This window comes from Grampus griseus, assembly GCF_964374135.1.
Source record: "Grampus griseus genome assembly, chromosome: 20".
NCBI lineage: Eukaryota > Metazoa > Chordata > Mammalia > Artiodactyla > Delphinidae > Grampus > Grampus griseus.
Genome location: NC_139014.1, coordinates 11483145 through 11502273, shown reverse-complemented (window position 1 = coordinate 11502273; position 19129 = coordinate 11483145). Strand labels below are relative to the sequence as shown.

Here is a 19129-nt window from a genome sequence, read left to right as displayed (position 1 = left end):
GCCAGAACCATCAAGGGACCCAATCTCTGCAGCATTAGGCATGGGGAGGCGTGGCTGCTGGGTTCTCCAGGGTGCCTGGCCGGTGGGCTTGGGTCTCTCCAGCCAGCAGGCCCCTCCATGTCATACTTGCTGCCCCTGCTGTCTTCAGGCTCCCTCACGGCACCCCTGCCACCCCACCGGCCCCATCACCAGTGTGGCTCCTGCAGATGTGGCCCATGATTCGGTCACGCTGATCAGTTAGTGACCATCATCTAGTGGTCAGTGTGGTTGGGGCCTCTGTGGGCTGTGCCCCACCCCCCAAGAAGGGCAGGGGCATAGGGACTGCATGACCCCTTTAGCTCTTGGGGTCTTTGTCTTGTCCAGGTGGTGCTCTGGGTCGGCCTGGGCATCCTGGTGGTCAGCACACACACCACCCTGTCCGTGAGCCAGGAGGCCCCTGTGGACTTGGCAAAGGAAGCCCCAGGCAGCAGACTTGGAGAGGCTGAGGGCGCGATGAAGGCAGAGGCAGCCCAGCTCCCAGGTACGCGGCTCCCAGGTACGCGGCTCTCAGGTATGCACACAGGCCTGCAGCCTTCTTGGGGACACCCCAGCAGCGTCATCTTGGGGTCACGGGGACCCAGGTGGCACTTCCCAGGCTGTCTCACCTGCCCAGTTGCCTCCATCCTGTTTGGGTGATGGAGGGGGTGGGGGGCCTCCAGGGGGCTGGCGGGTGCGGCCACCTGCGTGCAGCGGACAGACAGATGGCAGGCAGCCGGGCCAAGATCTGAGCACCCCGTTCAGAGCGCTAACAGGTGAGTAAACTTGGGGGTGTCGTTCACGTTTGCCTGTTTTGTTTTGAGGGTGTAAATTTTAAGCTAGGTTTTCCTGGACAAAGTCAGTTATGCCCCTCAGCTTTGTTTCGTGTTTCACTTTATGTATTACTTGTTGACCTGCCCGTTGATAGAGGGATGAGCCACACTCCCTCATGAGCTGCAGGCCTGCCTTGGAAGGCCCCCCAGTGCAGTGGCCCCATCGCCCATATGTGGCAGGGCCCATGGGGTGCAGGGTGGTTTCTAAGTGCGGCTTTCTGGGGTACAGCAGGAGCTCCGTTGCGTCTGGGGGGATTGGGAGAGAAGAGGTGTCTTGGAGCCTGTGGCCTTCCCAGGCCTTAGATGGGAGGGGTGCGGGGAGGGCTCCCTCCATCTGGCCTCTCGCCTTCTAGGAGCTCCGAGCGGCATCAGGTTCGGGTACTGGTCGGTGGTGCTGTCTATGATGACGTTCATTCCAGGGGCTTCTGCCCTGACAAGGGCTGGGTTTTGTGTATTCATACTAATGGTGTGCGCGTGTCTGCTTACCTTCCCTGCAAAGAAACCCCTGGCTTGGATTGAGATTCCCCAGGCTGCCTGCCTGGCATTCCCCTCTGGGGGAGCAGTGCTGGTTGCTGGTGGATTCCAGGTCCCTTTGAGTGGTGATGGCTAAGAAGCCCAGAGGAGCCCTGGTCTCCTCAGCTACTGTGATTGACAAAAGGAAAGGTCCCAAGGGCTGTCCAGGGAGGCAAGCGTGCTGGGTGCTTGCAGGGCTGGGCTACCCGCAGTTGGAGGTATGGGGCTCTTGGATGTGTTGCTGTCTCTGTTCCAGCCTTACCTCCCTGTGCTCAGAAAGGCCCTGCAGTGCCAGCACCCCACACCAACTTCCTGCAGAACAGTCTATCCTGGGGCTCTTTTGGGGGAGCTCTGAGCCCAGAGTAGCTGGGCATGCTCTCCTCTGCCTTCCTGGGATGGCGAGAGCCGGCTAGAAGACTCTCCCTTTGGGGGTCCCCTGCAGAGAGGACCCCTGGGAATAGCGGGGCTCAGCAGAGAAGTTAATCAGAGTGGTCAGAAGCTGCCTGGGGGACTTGCCTGGTGGTCCAGTGGTTAAGACTCCTCGCTCCCAATGCAGGGGACCCAGGTTCGATCCCTGGTCAGGGAACTAGATCCCTCATGCTGCAACTAAAAGACCCTACATGCCACAACTAAAGATCCCACATGTCACAACTAAAAGATCCCTCATGCCGCAACGAAGATCCCGCATGCAGCAACAAAGATCCCGCATGCCACAACTAAGACCTGGCGCAGCCAAATAAATAAATAAATATTCAAAAATAAAGAAGAGGGCTTCCCTGGTGGCACAGTGGTTAAGAATCCGCCTGCCAATGCAGGGGACACGAGCTTGCGCCCTGATCCGGGAAGATCCCACATGCTGCGGAGCAACTAAGCCCGTGTGCCACAACTACTGAGCCTGCGCTCTAGAGCCTGTGCTTCAGAACAAGAGAAGCCACCCCAATGAGAAGCCCGCGCACCGCAGCAAAGAGTAGCCCCTGCTTGCCACAACTAGAGAAAGCCCACATGCAGCAACGAAGACCCAATTCCGCCAAAAATAAATAAATAAAATAAATAAATTTATAAAAATTAAAATAATAAGCTGCCTGGGCATCCCACAGCAAGTTGCATGGATTCAGTACTTTGGATGGGAAAAAAGCCTCCTTGAAGAGGGAGATAGGTGTTGCTCCTCCACCCCTGTTGACAGCCCCACTGGGTCCCTCACTCTCGGGTGTCCTGGCCCTATGTGCTTTAAGGGCACCTCCAGCAGAACTAGACTCGGACACCAGTTTCGCATCTCAGCTGGCTGTGGGCCCGCCCAGTAGGGCTTCTCGGCATCAGTTGACATAGTCGGCACTGGGCTACCCGTCCCCACGGCGCTGTGCAGCCTCCAGCCCACGGCCTGCACGAGCAGCTGCATCCTGTCGTGGAGGCAGGCCCCCGGCTCACCTGGAGCTGCCGCGGCCACATCTGGTTTCCATTTCTTCCACGAGTCTGTAACAAACACATGGCCTCTCTTGGAACCACATGCCGTTTGTTTAACTCAGTCTCCGTGTTTCTTGCCCCCGGCCTCCCCGTCATTGATGGGTTGCCTCGTTGAAGCAGAGCTGGGCCCGTGGGGCCTTGGCCACGTGCCCTGCAGACGTCTGCCCATCAGCGTGTGAGGTGGGTTTACTGGCCTCTTAGATGTCGAAGAGGCCAAAATGGTATGAACTTTCCTTAGAGCCCGAGCTGGCCTTAGGACTGGGGGAATCCTGCTCTCCTGGGGACATGCGGGACTGGCCACCCCCAGCCTGTCACTCTTAGCAAGTGCAGAGCCCAGGACGCACCTGGTGTGGACAGAAGAGGTGGCCGAGCCCTTTAGGAAAGGCTACGAGGCTGCTCACCTGAGGCTCATGGCCTGCTCAAGGCTCTGGCGGGTGGGTTCAGAGTTGGTGATACTCTCAGCTCCTCCTTTGAATGTGGTCTTGTCCCCTTTCTTCCTCTCCCGCCCAGCCTGCAGCTTCTCTTGGTGTTTGGGGGCCGCCTTGGCCACACCCATTACACAACTCATCCCTTTCCCCATCAGGGACACGGCCCGGCTTCTGCTGGATGGGGAAGAAGAGGAAGGGCCAGGACGGGGCCTGTGGGCAGCAATCCGTTCGTGTGGGGACACAGGTGACCTGAGCGGGAGCTTGCCCCCCACAAGCTCCTACCTAATTGTTCTTCCGAGGATGTGTCCCTTGTGCTGCCGCGCCAGCTGCCGGTGCATGCAGACAGGAAAGCGTCCAAACTCCTGTGACAGATGCCGGCATGCCCACGGGGAGGCCCGGCTCCACGCCTGCCTTCTCTCCTTGGTCCCCCACAGCTCTCCTTGTGCCCTGCAGAGAAGGGGCTATTAACACCGCTCTGCCGAGTGACTTCAGTTTTTCTGCCCGTTTGTCAGGACAAGGCTGTGAGCTTATTTCACCGGTGCTAAGATAACCACGCCAGCCGCGGCTGAACCCAGAAGGACTCCTTGGGGGCGGGAGGGGTGCTGCCTCCCATGTCCAGCCCCGAGTGACCGGCCCATGCCCCCTCCACCTGCTGCCCGCGGGCAGACGTGCCTGTCTGCAGGAGAGCTGTGACGGTGAGCCAGATGGGGCCACCAGGCCACCTGGCTAGGACTTTGGGTCAGGGGACCATTGGGATTCCTGCACATTCAAAAGGGTGTCATAGTCAGCGTTTCTCTTGCTGCCTGCCGAGAAGAGTTGGGGGTAACAAGTAAAACCTTCTCAGGGCAGCAGCGAGGCGGGCACTTCGAAGGCTGTCAGGAAAGTTACTCAGGAGCAGCGTCTGGCCTTTTAAAGGAGCGTTGGTGGCTGCTCCTGCTCTCCGCATGGCCCTGGGGTCCCGTGTGTCTCCTGAACGTGGGGTTCCCCTCCAGTCAACAGGGACTCCATCTATGGGACTCAGGTGTGATTTTGAAAGTCACTTCATTTTTGTGCTTGGCAGTCAGAGAGGACTGCTTCCATCTTTACTGATCACAAGATACAGAAAGAGACGCCCCTGGACTCAGAATGGGGTCCTGCAGGGGAGAGTCGACAAAGAGGAGCCCCCAGCCCAGACCCTGTCTTGCAAGGTGGAACCAGCCTTGAAGGCAGATTCTCGTTGCCGTGGACAGGCCTACTCAGGACGTCGCACCTGCAACCTGACACACATACCCAGATTTTAGAACTGCAGGTGTCTATGGCCTTTGGTCCCCTGTCTCCCTAAGCCAGTTACAGAACCACCTGGCGCCTGCACTGGACATGGGAAGGAGAGTCTGATGGGTGACCGTCCATCGGCCTGTGTGTCTTGGGAGCTCCTGGCCAGAAGCACCATCAGGAGGGTCTGAGTGTGGGATGAGGCCGTGCATGTCGGGATACTCTACCGCCTGGCAGAATGAGGCAGGCATGGCGTATGTCTGTGTGGTTTCCACTTTGGGGAGCGGAGGCCATGACCTTGAGAATGAGAGGAGGCCCTTCCAGGCCGAGGCGCCCTCTGCTGGCCACCCTCTGCTGACCCACTGCCGCCTCCAGGAGGAGAAACGGTCCAGGGTCGGCCTGGCAGCCTTCGTCCTTCCCTGGGGTGATGACCGATGACCGCACGGGCGATTTCCTGTCTGTGCCACCGCGGGCGCCTCATTCCAGAGCCTAGCTGCAGGGCAGACGGAGTGTGGGCTGGTTTTCAGTTACTAATTAGGAAGTTCTGTGTTAGTTTTACTGTGGCCCAGAGGCATTGCTGGCAAACTGTCCTCATGAGGAGCTCAGTTCCTTTTAGGAAGCGCTATGTCCATTGCCAAGGACAGCTGTGAAGTGTCGGAGGCCCGGCCGCTGCAGGCAGGGTGGCTGCGCTGTGCACTCTGTGCCCCTTGCACACCTGAGTCTCCAGGTTGTTCCTTTGCCTGACGACCAACGGGTTTTGTTCCCTGCTGAGAACATGACTTGTTCTTATGACGTAATGGAGTGGTTTTCTGTTTTGTTGTGTTCTTCCTTCCCTTCCCGGCCCCCTTTCTTCACTTTGTGATCCGCTGGATAGACACCTCTTGATTTTGAGCACAGGGCTCTCTGCGGGCTGGGGATGGGGGTGTTAACTGTGGTGTGGCGAAGAGCCACATGCTTATTAGAATCAGCTGCTTGATGGAACTGTGGAGTCCCGAGTCTGGCTCCTGCCCAGCACGATCCCCCCTACAGTTTGGACACTAAACCTCAGCTGCTGAAGGTGCCCCCGGCCAGCATGGCAGGTCAGCCTGGTCCCTTCTCCTCCTTTGGGGGAGGGAGCAAGCCCACCTGAACAGGACTGTTGTGAATCCCCCCAGAGGCCCTTTCAGGATTCCGCCTCCCCTTTTGCAGGCAGCTTGTGCCCTGAAGGGGGAAACCAGTTGCTTTAGGCCTCTGGGATGAAATGATTCTTATTTATTTATTTATTTATTTATATTTTTGGCTGCGTTGGGTCTTCGTTGCTGTGTGCGGGCTTTCTTTAGCTGCCATGAGCGGGGACCACTTCGTTGCGGTGCGTGGGCTTCTCATTACAGTGGCTTCTCGTTGCGGAGCACAGGTTCTAGGTGCACAGGCTTCAGTAATTGTGGCTCGCGGGCTCTAGAGCGCAGGCTCAGTAGTTGTGGTGCACGAACTTAGTTGCTTCGCGGCATGTGGGATCTTCCCGGACCAGGGCTCAAACCCGTGTCCCCTGCATTGGCAGGCGGATTCTTAACCACTGCGCCACCAGGGAAGCCCCGAAACGATTCTTTTTACACGTGTTTTTTCCCCAGATAGTTTTTTAGTTTCTGCCACGTTTGCCTAACAGGTAGATAGTGGTTTTGTTAATGGAGAGAGTTTCCTAATAGGCTCCATTTTGGCCCAGTTCGGCGGGCCATCCTCGTGCACCTCTCCCCGAGGACCCGCGGTGACTGTGCAGGTGAGCTGTTGGACCTGCTGGAGGATGAGATGGCTTGTGGGATGCAGGCATGTGTGGGAGGCAAGAGGGTCCAGCTTTGTGGGCTACACCTCTTTCTCACCTTCCTTTTGATAGGAATTTTCACTTCTGCAGCAACAAGTTGACAGAATTGCAAATCAACCTCCCTCAGGCATTTTCCTTAAGCATCCCTCGTCCTCCCCTCCCCCCTTGGCCTACAGCAAGGGGTTGGTTGCGCTTGGGCAGGATGGCTGTCCCCAGGCCTCAAACGGTGGGTTCGTGCTGCCACCTGGTGGTGATGGCCAGGCTTATGCAGGATGTCGCTCTTCTGCACCCAGTTAGGTGTAAATTGTATTTTGACGTATTTTTGTTACGAACACACATGAAAAATGACAGGTTTCTATACTACTTAGCTGCTAATGATTGAACAGGAAATAATATAATTGCTTAGGCTCTGCCATTCGACTGGGAAATATGATTACAATCCAGGGAAAACTGCCCAGTTGCCGTGCTGATTGGCGGTGTGGCCATGTGGAAACACCGCTCAATTATCTGTGCCGTGCTTACAGGCCAGAATCCAATTGTGGACGTGGCCGAGGACAGCCGAGATAAGCCGAAGCTACCAAATGAGAAAGATGAGATGGAGCAGGCCCAGATTAAGGGCCCCGTGAATGTGCCCCCAAGGGAAGACGCCAAGGAGAAGCAGGAGGAGGCACAGCTGGATCGCCCTGGTCAAGGTGCTGTGACGGCCCGGGCGGGGGTTGGGGGGTGGTGTCCACGGGGGAGGGACCTCAGCTGGACATCAGCCACGTGGTTGGTCGGGAACGAACTCAGTTCACAGGCCTGGAGAGGGAAGGCCACCCTGGGAGGGAAGGCCAGGCCACCCCACCCACCCCACCCCCACCCACTCCCCCACCTCGGCCGTCTCCTTCCAGGAGTTGCAGTACCTCTGGGCGAGGCCCACCGCCATGAACCCCCAGTCCCTCACGACAAGGTGGTGGTGGACGAAGGTCAAGACCCAGAAGGACTGGAGAAGGAGCATCCGTCCAAACGTGTGGATGAAAGGGCCCTGGGGGGCAAGGGTCAGATGGTGCTACCACTGCTGGATTCAGAACGAGAGAGACCCAGACAGGACCAGGCTTTGGAGGCAGCGGGTGGTCTTCCTAAAGATCCCCAGAAGGTTCCAGAAGAAAATGGTCAGCCAGCCGTTGAGCCCCTGAAGGAGGACCTGGGGCTGGTCGACAGGGGTGCGCATCCAGGGCCCCAGGCAGTGCTCCCTGAGGGGCAGGACGTCCTGGTGGCAGGTGCAGGGGCCATAGCAGACGGTGCCCTGCTGCCCGGCCATGCCGTGGGGGCCATGGGCAAGCTGGTGGAGAAGAACGAGCACGGTGGGTGTGGGCTCCTTCCACGTGGGGCCTGGGAGAGGCTGCGGAGGGGGCAGAAGCTGACCGTCCTCACTTCTGTCCTACTGCCTGTCTTTTCTCGCAAGATTGGCACGTGCGTGCAGCAGCCCTTCTGCAGCTGTCGGGGGCTTGGCAGCTCTCCTGATCAATCTGTCACACGCTTGTTTGCCAGACCCGTAAACGTCAGGTGCTGAGCCAGTCCTGTGTGTCTGGGCACACACGGGGTGCCTGGGCACACACACGGGGGTGCGGCGGACGCCTGACCGGGTGGGTGGTGCATGGTTAAGTGCCATCTCAGAGCTGCTGAGGACGGTCCCTGCGTGTTAATTGGCGAAGGTAGTTAACACTGGCTCCCTGCCGCCAGCCTGTGACATGTTAAATATCTTTTATTACCTCCCTGGTACTCATCGGGTTGAGTATACACTGCCACAGGGGAGGGAGGGGGGACGTGGAGGGTGATTTTAGGAAACCTCTGCCTCCTTCTCTTGTCCCTTCTCTACGTTCTTCTGAGTCTCCTGCCAGCCTCCTGAGTTTTTGCCGTGTGTGCAGGTGGGAAGGCTCCCCTCCCGGAGGAGAAGCCAGGCCCAGGGGCAGTGCTGCAGGCAGAGCCTCGAGAGCAGAGGACCTTGGAGGGACAGGGCGGGGACCACGCCGGGGACCACGCCGGGGACCACGCGGGCAGCAAGCTGGAGGGTAAGGCCTTCACTTTCTCTCTGCATCCTCTGGGGGCCTGGAGACACCTGCCCCTTCCTTCCAGAAGCGGAGTGATGTAGGGAAGGAGCCACAGGTGCCCGTTGTCTTGGGGGCCTTTCCAGGGCCTCAGCCTCTACACTTGCCAGTTTCCTGCTGAGGAAAGATCTTAAATAGCTCCCGTGCCCACTAACAACCTTTTCTGCTCCTTTTTCACCTTCCTAGGAACGTTTTCTACCTCCTTTTCTCTCCCTTTTTAAAATAACCTTTCACTGTCACGTGACTTTCTGTTACCATTTGGATCTCATTTCAAAATAGATATGTTAATATTTCCAACAAGTCGGCCCAGTGTGGGGGCATTAGTGAGGGTGGGAGGGCTGGTGACTCACTGCTGTCTTAGCTCTCCCCCCAACCCTGTGGCAGCGGCTTCCACCCCTTCGTCTTAGCTGGGGCAGGGGTGGGGGAGGGGGGACATTTGTGTCCACCTGCAGTGAAGACCCAGCACCTGTCCCAAAGCAAAAGCTCGTCTTTTCTCTCCAGTGAACAAAACTTGCTCTGCATCCTCCTCCATACCTTCATGCCCATTTTGGGGTGCTCCCAGCTCTTGGCTTTTGACTACCCTCCTCGTGGGCCCACCTGGTTGGGCACTGCCCCTGCGCTAGAGGTGGTGGCGGCCGTCCCAGCGAATGATCACCCATCCTGGTTTCTTTGGTCCCCGCCCAATCTGAGTCGCTGCGGTGTCACCATATTTTGTAGCAGTGTCCACAGAACGGCCCCTGGGTGTTTCATTCTGTGCTCTGGGAGTCTTGATCTGTGCGTGGGGATGGCGGTACAGCAGACTTGGGTGGGTTCATGGGATGCTCGTGCCTTGCTGCCCCATGAGCTGCTTCCCAGCGGATCCTGCAGCCTCGGGATAGCTGGCCCAGAATACTGCGCAGGGATGCCAGCCGAGCCTCTGCACACCAAGGCTAGGAAGGCAGAGCCAAGGGTCCTGGGGTTTCCTGCAGCTCGGGAGCCGTGGGAATTCCGCATGTTACTTGGTTTCAGTCTGTTTACTGGTCCCGGTCCTTATAATCTGTTATGTAAGCCTGTTTGATTCTTTGGCTTTTTCTTTTCTGAAAAGAACTTTCATGGTTTCCTATTCTGCCTTTCTCCAAACGCCTCTCAATGGGACACGCACAGCTGAAATCAGAAAGATGGTGGCAGGTAGGAGTCGGGAGGAGCATCACAGTGAATGCGTCTGTGGGGGGTTTAAAGACGCGAGAGCAGATGGTGTGGGCCCCGCATCCAGTAGCGCCTCGCATGGGGCGCATGGGGCAGAGACCGGGAGCCACACACGGTCTGCCCCCCACCCTGGCTCAGCCACAGCCCCTCAGGTGGGGTCCCCCCGATGCCCCAGCCCACTCCCTTCTTGTACAGACACCCTGGTCCCTCTTAGCCCTGCTGGGGCTCCACTGCCACCGTAGGACAGCCAGGTGCAGCCTGTGAGCGCCTGGACTCCCCCAGAGACGGGGCGGGGCCTGTGTGTGACTTCCACCGTGTGCATGGCCTGGTATTAATGTGCTCTGCACGTATGTTAATATCCGTGCAGCTCTCATCCCATCCACGAGCCTGGTCCCCGTGGTCCTGGTGGGCCGGGCAGGAACCCAGAGCCACATGTGGGGCTCTGGCTGGGAGCTCACTTTGTCACCTGCACTCTGCTTCACGCCTGTCCCATGTTGCTTCTGGCTGGACATGGCACACTTCCCCCCTCCTCCAGCCTCAGTCCAGGGCTGGTCCTCCGAGGAGCCAGTGAGGCAGGGGGCCTGCTCCTCAGGAACCCTCCCTGGGGGCAGGCGGTATTGGCAGCACGTGGGACCATTAGGTGGTCATGAGCCACGGGCACCCAGGGTGACAGCATGGCCATGGCCAAGGGAGCTGGTCTAGAACCCTGTGGGATGGCACTGTGCACATCCCTTGTCTAAAGGGGGTGTGAGGAGCCACGAGCCAATCTACGGAACATGGGCTTTCTCAGGCAGGCATCTTGGTCACCTTAGGGTGTCTGGATGTGTGCCTGGTGGGGAGCAGGGGGCTGGAGCGCCTGGGCTGGCCGAGGGGCCTGTCCTCCCTGTGGTCGGCCTCAGCATGTTCTTCATGGGCCTGCCCGCCTGTACGTCCTGGCACCGGCCTCTGCAGGGGAGAAGCCATGGCAGTCCCTGACAGAAGGCCAAGCCCACTCTATTCTGGTGGGTCACAGATTGCCGTTGGGGAGGACACGTCAGCACATCTGCGTGTGCCCGGCACTCAGGGCCCTCGCTGGGTGTTAGCTCTCACCACTCACAAAATGTTCTTCTTTCTTTGGATTTGAGCTTCTACATCTGACAACCTGTACAGTTACATCATCTTTCAAAGCTTCCTGTCTAAAGACGGGAAGCTGTGTTGTAAAAGTTACTTAAACCCAGATTGCTGGCTGTAAAGAACTGACCCAGCGCTGAGGTGTTTGTAGTGCAGTGGGAGCTCTCCGCACCCAAGGTGTCCAGCCTTGGGGCCTCCTCTTGGTCCACAGTCTGTGGGGGGCCCTCCTACACACACCTGCTGCAGCCGGCCTGCCCCTAGCTCACCTGGCGCTCCTCCCGTGCCAGCTGCAGCCATCTTCCTGGGGGAGGTGGGGCCGGTGGGGGCACTGTCACAGCCCCCATCTCACTGAGGTCCCAGCTCTTGTCTCTGCTGAAGAGGAAGATGGTTCTGTTTGTTTTTAAAATACACACCTTGGAGGAAATTTTCTTAAAGCACCGATGTTCTTTCTTAGAGTAGTTCATAGTTCACGTCACCCAGCCCAGATCACCATCATTGTGGTTATGGCGCGTGACCTCTCTCTTGGCTCTCATAACCCCTGAGCCACTGTGGGAGTGAAGCAGTAGGAAGGGTGTCTGGTCGCTGGAGAGAGGCGATGGCTGTGCCCCAGGGTGGCCTGGGCGCCAGCTCAGCCGGGTGGAGAGGAACGCCCGGGGATGGTGTCCCGGGGGTGGTGTCCCGGGGACGGGCCCACAGGCCGCCTTGGCATTGCTGCATGCATCATGTCACCCTCTGCCCAGCAGAGCGCCTTTGCAGCCTTCAGGCTCTGACTGCGTGTGTTTTCCGAACTCCAGAAGCTGGCCGGGCGGAGATGCTGGACCATGCCGTTCTGTTGCAAGTGATTAAGGAACAGCAGGTGCAGCAGAAGCGCCTCCTGGACCAGCAGGAGAAGCTGCTTGCAGTGATCGAAGAGCAGCATAAGGAGATCCACCAGCAGAGGCAGGACGGCCAGGACGGCGAGGACGGCAAGTCCGGGGGAGGCGGCAGGGGGAGGGGGCCGGGCCTGCAGGGCAGGGGACAGTTGCTGCATCTGCTCGGGCAAGAGGGGTTGTCCCTTAGTGCACGAACGCCAGAGTCTCCGGGGGTCCCTGCGCGGTTGGGTCTGTGGCTCCATGCCTAGAGTCCTGCTGGGCAAATTTAAGCTGTGGTTTGTGTTTCTTGATTGCTGGCAAGCTGGGTTCTTTAGTCCCTGCATTGGTAGCTTCTGTTCATTTCTGTGGCTAAACCGGTGACTGACTTCATTTGCAGCGGACGTGCAGCCTGAGCTGGGGGTGGCCGGGCCCAGAGGTAAGGAGCAGGAGGCCCACGCCGTGGGGATGGCAGAGCGTCCCCCACCACAGCCTTTGGGAGCTGTGCTCGGTGCTCCTGGGCGTCCCCCCGCTCCTCCCCAGGGGCACAGCCAACACTCTGTGGAGAAGCCCGAGGGGGCCTTGGGTAGAGCCCCAGCTGCGCCTCCTGGCGGCGCTGACCTGCAGCCCCGGGCAGCCCAGGCTGAGCCGAGGGAAGGCCGGCGGGGCGCTGTGCCCGAGGGCGTGGACGCTGGCCTGCAGGAGCGGGTCCCTGTGCTGGACCCTGCCAGGGCACCCGGGAGCCCCGAGCAGCACGGCGCTGGAGGCGTCGCCCGGCAGAGTCGGAATGTTTTTGGTGGAGGCTTCCACGAAAGGAAGAAGTCTGGAAAGGACGAGGCAGCCGCTGGCACAGACGCTCAGGAGGCAGATGTGCTGGGGGCGGGGGCAGCAGCTGGGGGCCCTCAGGTAAAGTCCCAGCAAGCAAGCCAAGACCGGGCACCCGGAGGCCTGTCCAGCAGGTCGGGGGGAGCAGCCCCTCGGGCCCAAGCCGTGTTACATCAGCTGGAACAACAGGCTGTCTCTGCCGGAGGGCAGGGCGGGCAGCAGGGCGGTCATGAGGAGGTGAGGAAGGAGCACGTGCCCGCTCCCAGGGAGGACGCCGCCATCCAAGAGCCCGAGCAGAGGCTGGACCCTGAGCTCGGGCCCAAACCAGCCATGCTGGGGGATCAGAAGCCAGACAATGCCAAACCCAACCGGGACCTGAAAGTCCAGGCCGGCTCTGACCTTCGGAGGAGACGGCGGGACGTGGCTCCTCGTGCAGAGGCGGGGCCAGCCCCAAAGGACAGGGTCATCATCAGCTTCAACCCCCTGCCTGACGTGCAGGTCAGTGACCTCCGCAGCGCCCTGGAGACCCAGCTGCACCAGGCCGCGGGGGGCGCCCTGCGAGTGGTCCCAGGCCGACAGATCAAACAGCTGCTCGGGGCCCTGGAGGAGCCCTGAGCCCCGTTAAGGCCACAGTGCTCCCTGTCAGCCGGCGAACCTGGACCACGGTGGGCGCGAAGTCCTGGAAGTCAGGCCCAGGGTGGAGTGTGACAGCTCTCCAGCTGCACCCTGCTTCCAAACCAGCTTTGCCATCCCTCTCTCCTCTTACACTTCCCGCTGACTCAGCTCCCTGAGGCCACCGGGAGAAAAAGTGGCCTCAAGAAGAAATAGCCGCTTGCTGAGACCCAGGAAACGTGACTGGCCACCAGCCACACGGCTATTGTTACCCTGAACTTTCTTTATTGATGTTCTCTGTGAGTGTCATACAAAACCTAAGGAAATGCTTCTGCCTTCACCCTTCTTCACAGCAAATGCTGCTTCAAATCTCAGAGGCTGGGCAGGCCTGTGAGTCCAACTGCTTCTGCCCTAGAGCTCTGCTCTGCATACTCTGGTCTCCCAGTCGAGTGGTTGTGAGATTTAAAAAGTAAAACACACCGCTGACATCTGGTTAGTGCGGTTGGTGTGGAGGTGAATCACCCAGAGGACCCCGTACCACAGACATAAGCCATGACCGTCAAACCCCACAGTGACACGTGCTCGGAGCCTCAGCTGGGTGCCAGACCCGCAGGTGTCGGGGGTGGGAGTACACAGCCAGCAGAGGCTGCTTCTCACTTCTTCCGGGGCAGCTTCTCCCGAGTCTGCACCTCTGGCACCTGCTCATCTGTTGAGAGGGCTGTGGTTTGAGAGGGTTGTGGTTTCGTGCTGTACTTTGTTCTCAAGGGGCAGAAAGGCCGATGGTCACGCCCGACCCCTGAGGCTGGTCAGCAGGTGACCCGGCAAGTATGCCAGGCCGTCCCGCTGCAAGCCCGGGGCCTTCACCTGCTTTGTGCTGTGTGTGCCTCGCTGCCCTCTGGGGCTAGGGGCAGCTCCAGACCCTGCCCCGAGGGGTCCATGAGTGGGCCACTTACTGACCACTGGCCAGGGGTGCCCAGGGCATGTGGCAGCTCCAGCCTCGGCCTCAGGTCACACTCTTCCCCTGCGCCTTCTGAAATTTCTGTGTCATCTTGAAGACTAGAAATGAGTAATAAAAGGAGTGGAATCTTCTGGAGGCCAAGCTGATTCCCCATGAACCCCGGGCACTGCTCACATAGAGGGAAGCTCTGTGAAAGGGGGCCGGGTCTCAGTGCTTCCCACCCTCCATTCTTAACTAAAAGCAATTCCAAACAAACTGTGCTCAGTGGAAGTTTCCCTCAGGTTGGAACTCCATTTGTTAAGGTCTTGTAGTGGGACTTTGTTTCCAGCTCTCTCTACCTGAATGTCTTACCTTGACCCAGTGTTCGTGTCCTCTGGAGGTCACACCACCCTCCTGCTCTTTCTGCCAAGATAACTTTCTTAGAGCAGGGCGGCCCGAGCCTAGGGTGAGAGCAGCAGTGCAGGGCCTCTTGCTGCGGCCTGCCATCCCCACACACCCTGACACTCGGGGTCCTCTGTCCCAGTTAACGCTTGTTCTCTCCTCCTGGCTTTCAGCTCCACTTCCCTCCCCTTTTGGCAGCCCCTTGGGAAAGGAACCCGAATCTTCCCCAGAATCTGGGCAGACCTCTGGGTGGGGTCAACATTACCAGTAATGCAGGGAGCTAGGAAGGGCCCCGGGACAGTGCTTTGCTTTCTGACCACAGACCACTCCTCCATCTGGGTCCCATGGCTGGCACGTATGGCCGGGGTCCCAGCCAGAGCAGCACACTGGGCCACCAGTGGGCGACTTTCTGTGCTGGCAGCTACACTTGGCAGACATGGGGCCATGCTGGCCTGGGTGACTGGGACAGCACCCTGTCCATGCTCCTGTTCGAGAGCAGGGCCACTGAGTCCAGACCAGGGTAGGAATAAGCCAAGGCCGAGGCTGTATACTGCCTCCACTGGTGCAGCTGAGCTCTCGGTCTAAGGTCAAGACAGGTGGAGAGTACAGAGCCGCATGGGGTGACTTCTTCATGGTGACGCAGCTGCAGAAGCAGCCGAGACCATCTTTCCTGCATCCTGACACAACTTGGTTGAATTCCCTTCAATAAGTAGTCTTGAAGACAGGGTGAGTTTGGGGAGGCGAGCCGGGGAGACCTGCAAGGTGACTTCAGTGTGTGGTGAGCGGCCTGGCCCCGTCAGTGGACCACATCCGCAGCCCTAGGCTTGAGACGTGAGGTGGCAGCTTCATGTGCCTCCAAGAACTGGAGTCTGAAGGGATGGCAGGAGAGAGCACTTGGCACAGTTCTGGAAGGGGCCAGAGCACCTGTGCCCAGCAGAGATGCCGGAAGCCCTAGCCAGCAGGCTGTCAAAGGTCACGAAGGATCAGGAAGAGAAGGCCATCCTCAGGCCGGAAGCACGTGCTGGGCAGACGCTAGGTCCGGGTGGACGCCAAAGTGGGGAGGCCCACTCCTCCCCACAGCCTTCAGCCTATCTATGGGTTCGTCACCCCTGGCAGGGGTGGGGGTCGTGTCATCGGTGTCTAGTCCTGAATTCCAGTGTTGACTGTGACATGTGACCGCCCAGCGGGACAGTTTCTAACAGCCCTGAAGCCCTTGAACGGCGTGTGGCTCCCCTCCGAGGCCGCCCTGGGAACTGCATTTCACTGGGATGATGTCTCAAGAGATGAGGGGTTTCACCACCTGGGGGAAAGTCGGGCTGATTCTGGAGGAGCGTTTACAAGAGGAAACAGCTCCAGGACTCAGGGCGAGGGTGCCCTGGCACGAGGCTCTGGGACGCCATGGCCTGGATGGAGCCAGAGGACAGTGTGACCTCCACACCCTGGGGAGGGGGCTCTGGGAGCACAGTCCCCACGCGCCCAGCAGGCGGTGCTCAGGACCTTGGAATCTTCAGGCTGTGGCACCAGGGTCCTGTCAGGTCTCCCTGGACTGCGCATGTGCATGTTGGGAGGGGCGCTGCTGTGGCCTAACCTTAATCTCAGGATGACAGGTGGAACCAGAGCCAGCAGGAGCCTGGCAGGGATGGGCTTGGGCTTGGACTCCAGAGGCTGCAGAAGGGTGGGTAGGAGACCCCACGGGGAGGGTCTCACTACTGGGTTCCTAAACCGGACCCTCCCTCGACTCATGCCTTAGTCTGGAAGAGCAACCCCTGCCTTTTTTCCTCTCCAAGTCTGAAAAAACCATCAGTATCAGATTCCTACAGCGGTTACCTTTCCCTCGTGGTGTCGCTCTTCTCTCTTTGGTCCGTGCTGTAAATTGGTAGTTACTTCTAGAGGCCTCGCTAGACTCAGACGACACGCCTTGGGTGAGAATTCTTTAAAAAATGAGACTCGGGCTTCCCTGGTGGTGCAGTGGTTGAGAGTCCACCTGCTGATGCAGGGGACGCGGGTTCGTGCCCCAGTCTGGGAGGATCCCATATGCCGCGGAGCGGCTGGGCCCGTGAGCCATGGCCGCTGGGCCTGCGCGTCCGGAGCCTGAGCTCCGCAACGGGAGAGGCCATAGCAGTGAGAGGCCAGCGTACCGCAAAAAAAAAAAAAAAAAAAAAGAGAGAGACTCGAGAGGCAGGGTGTTCTATGGCCCGCGCGCTCACCCTGCAGACAAAATAGATCTTATAGCATCTGATCTGGTCTTTATTGTGAGTTCACTTCATCTTATTCTCCCCTGAATCCTTAAGTGAGCAAAGTTGGAAAACCCATTCCCCTCTGCCCGCACTCGCCTAAAGTGTTTCCGGTCCTTTTAGCCTCAAGAGCTTTTGAGGTTTTAGACAGTTGCCCCTCGGGGCCATCAGTACCACACACCCGGGGACGTGGAGTGGAGCTCGCAGTCCTTCCTAATGGCTTCCTGTCAGGGTCTTCTTGGCCTGGAAGAGAAAGTTCTTTGTCTGAATGAGTTGTTTTCAAGTTAGACGTGGCTCTAAAGTAAGAAAACTGCCACACCAAATGCCATCTTCTGGCAAACAACTTACAAAGAGCCTGGCCATGGATTGCAGCAGGGGGCCCCTGGGGCTGGGTCTCTGCTCCCACCTCCACAGGCCACAGAGCTCAAGCTGCTCTGTGGCCTCAAAGCCATGCCCACCTGTGCCAGGCACTGTGCACCAACGAGTTACGTTTAGTTTTCCCCCTGTAGCGGAAACTCTGAGGTCAGAGATGCTGAAACACTTGCACAGGGACAGGGCTCCCAGGGACGGAGCTGGAAGTGGCGCCCAGAGCCCTCTGCCTCCTCGTTCAGCCCCGTGGAGTCTCAGGGTCCAGGCAGAGTGGGCAAAAATGCGTTCACCGGCTTGTGTTCTTAGGTGAGAAACCCCCAAGTTCCCTGTTCTGAGCTTCCAGTGCCCAGGGCCTGCAGTTAGGTTACCCTCAGTGGAAAATGGCACGAGAGGCAGCGACATGCTCCCGGGGGCAGGATGACGTGACAGAGGCAAAGGAGCGTAAGGAATCACAGATGACCAGATACCTGTAATGGGTGATTCCTGACTAACCATAGGCGGTAGAGAAAAGCCTCGCGTGGCCAGAAGTGTGTGATCTTTATCTCACGTGTGAATCCTTCCAACCAGTGACCACAGAATGAAGGTTTGTCCCCTCCCTGAGGGAACACTCTAAGTAAAGCAGGGAAGCTGCCAAGAGGCAGGAAGCAAGTCCAAGGGACACATGCAGCTTGGGTGAAGGGCACATGTCAGATCAGAGGTTGGTGACAAGGGCTGAGGCCACACGTCCCAGCCACAACGATGGCAAGGAAGGTGCAAGGAGTTCTCTGAGCCCTCCAGGAAATGAGGGATAGCCCACGCATTCTCAACCATCCTGGAACATCAGGAAACTGCCTTGGATTCCCTGAATTCTGCTAGGCTGACCCAACTGCCCCTTCTTGGGTCCAGTTCTCGAGATCAGCAGTTCTGGCAAACAGAGCTGACCACTGGCATCGTGGCCCACCCCAGACCCACTGGGCCAGGGGCACCCAAGGCCATGACACCAGCTCAAAACCCTGTGTTAAAGCCTCATTACAGGCGGTCTCCACACCCTCCTCTTGAGAGACTGGAACTCCCATCTCGGTTCCCCAGAGAGCTCCTCTCCCTCAGTCAGTGTGGGTCTTTTCCAACCCTACTTCCTCCCCATCCTTTATAATAAACGCATCAACACAACACCATAAATCTTTACTTGTGCACGGTGTCTATTTTCACTGGCATAGCATTTGATCAGATGAGGATCAGAAAACGCCACAGCTCAAAAACAGAAACCACCTGTTACAGAAGGGTTAGAGGCAGAACTGAGTCCAGAGCCAAGGAACACACTGTTGTCACCACAGCCCGCTTCTGCGCCAGTGAGAACCAACCAGCGCGGCTGGGTGGGGGACTTCTCAGCCTCTGTAACCTTGGTCATGACAACAAACCTAAAATACACTCGTTTTTTCTCCTTTCACTCTCTGTGAAATGGGGTAGTCGAAAGGAAGGGGGGGGTCGGGGTGCCCGGTTGCAACTGCCCACGCACAGCACACACGTGGGGTCCTAAACACCAGAGAAACTAGGACAGCAGGGGCCGGGACCCCCCACCAGCAACAGTCCCGCAAAGGGTTACAAGGCACTGGCAGGTACACGTTGAGAGCGGTGCTCCCCCAACCTGACGGACACTGGCACGCGCGCTCCATGGCGGCGGGGGTCGCGCCGGCTGATGGAGGGTGTGCCGCGTCTGAAGCACTTGCTGGCGCCCAGCACCGCACCCAGAAGGAAAGGAAGCCGGAGGGCCCGCGCAAGCACGTGGGTGCCAGCCTCCCAGGGTCCGTTCCCCGGGCGGGGCCGGCGCCCACCTACCGCGGCAAAGAAGCAGCTCCGTAAGGCCTCGAACTCCTGCGCGCACAGATCCTTCCTCAAGCGGCCGCCCGGGGCCGTGGACGCCTGCACGCACCTGCCGTAGGCCGCGGCCTGGGGGCGGGACGGGGACGGGCGAGGGTCGCGGCGGCCCCCACGCCCGCCGGTCACCCGGGCAGACCCCGTCGCCGCTCCCCAGTCACCACCACCCCGCCAGCCCGCACCCCGCCCCGCGCGGCCCTTCCTGCCCCGCCTGACGACTCCGCACCTCGGCCCCACAGGCCGCCAGGCGATCGGGGAAGGCGCGGAGGCGGCTTCGCACGCGACCCCACACCGCTCCGTTCCCCGACATGAGCAGCTCTTCCTGGCACCCGTGGGCGCCGCCATCTTAGGTCCAGCCTCTTCCGGCACC

General features: G+C 59.0%; 2 protein-coding genes across 4 annotated transcripts in view; one reads left to right on the top strand and one right to left on the bottom strand.

The window, feature by feature from the left end:
- The window catches only part of SLC38A10 (solute carrier family 38 member 10), a 42557-nt gene extending 28433 nt beyond the window's left edge, over positions 1-14124 (top strand). Inside the window, exons 11-16 of one of the 3 annotated variants that reach the window (XM_082680029.1) lie at positions 364-520; positions 6821-6988; positions 7187-7639; positions 8204-8347; positions 11473-11643; positions 11927-14124. In XM_082680029.1, coding sequence (XP_082536155.1) covers positions 364-520; positions 6821-6988; positions 7187-7639; positions 8204-8347; positions 11473-11643; positions 11927-12966 — 2133 coding nt within the window. In that variant the 3' untranslated portion in view covers positions 12967-14124. Of the gene's footprint in view, positions 1-363; positions 536-6820; positions 6989-7186; positions 7640-8203; positions 8348-11472; positions 11644-11926 lie in introns of all 3 variants that reach the window. The other 2 variants (XM_082680030.1, XM_082680028.1) reach the window with 2 other exon arrangements.
- A 2404-nt stretch (positions 14125-16528) lies between these two features.
- NDUFAF8 (NADH:ubiquinone oxidoreductase complex assembly factor 8) lies at positions 16529-19125 on the bottom strand. The gene is made up of 3 exons (XM_082679909.1): positions 18986-19125; positions 18721-18831; positions 16529-16779 (listed from the first exon to the last, which is right to left on the bottom strand). The coding sequence occupies exons 1-3, from the start codon at positions 19067-19069 to the stop codon at positions 16750-16752; spliced, it is 225 nt and encodes a 74-aa protein (XP_082536035.1). The 5' UTR covers positions 19070-19125; the 3' UTR covers positions 16529-16749.
- Positions 19126-19129: the final 4 nt, after the last annotated feature.

Coding starts and splice junctions, on each gene's coding strand:
- NDUFAF8 (XM_082679909.1), bottom strand. CDS start 19,069: ATGTCGGGGAACGGAGCGGTGTGGGGTCGCGTGCGAAGCCGCCTCCGC. Junction 18,832..18,985: donor TGGCGGCCTGTGGGGCCGAG/GTGCGGAGTCGT, acceptor TCCCGCCCCCAG/GCCGCGGCCTACGGCAGGTG. Junction 16,780..18,720: donor GGAGCTGCTTCTTTGCCGCG/GTAGGTGGGCGC, acceptor TTTCTCTTCCAG/GCCAAGAAGACCCTGACAGG.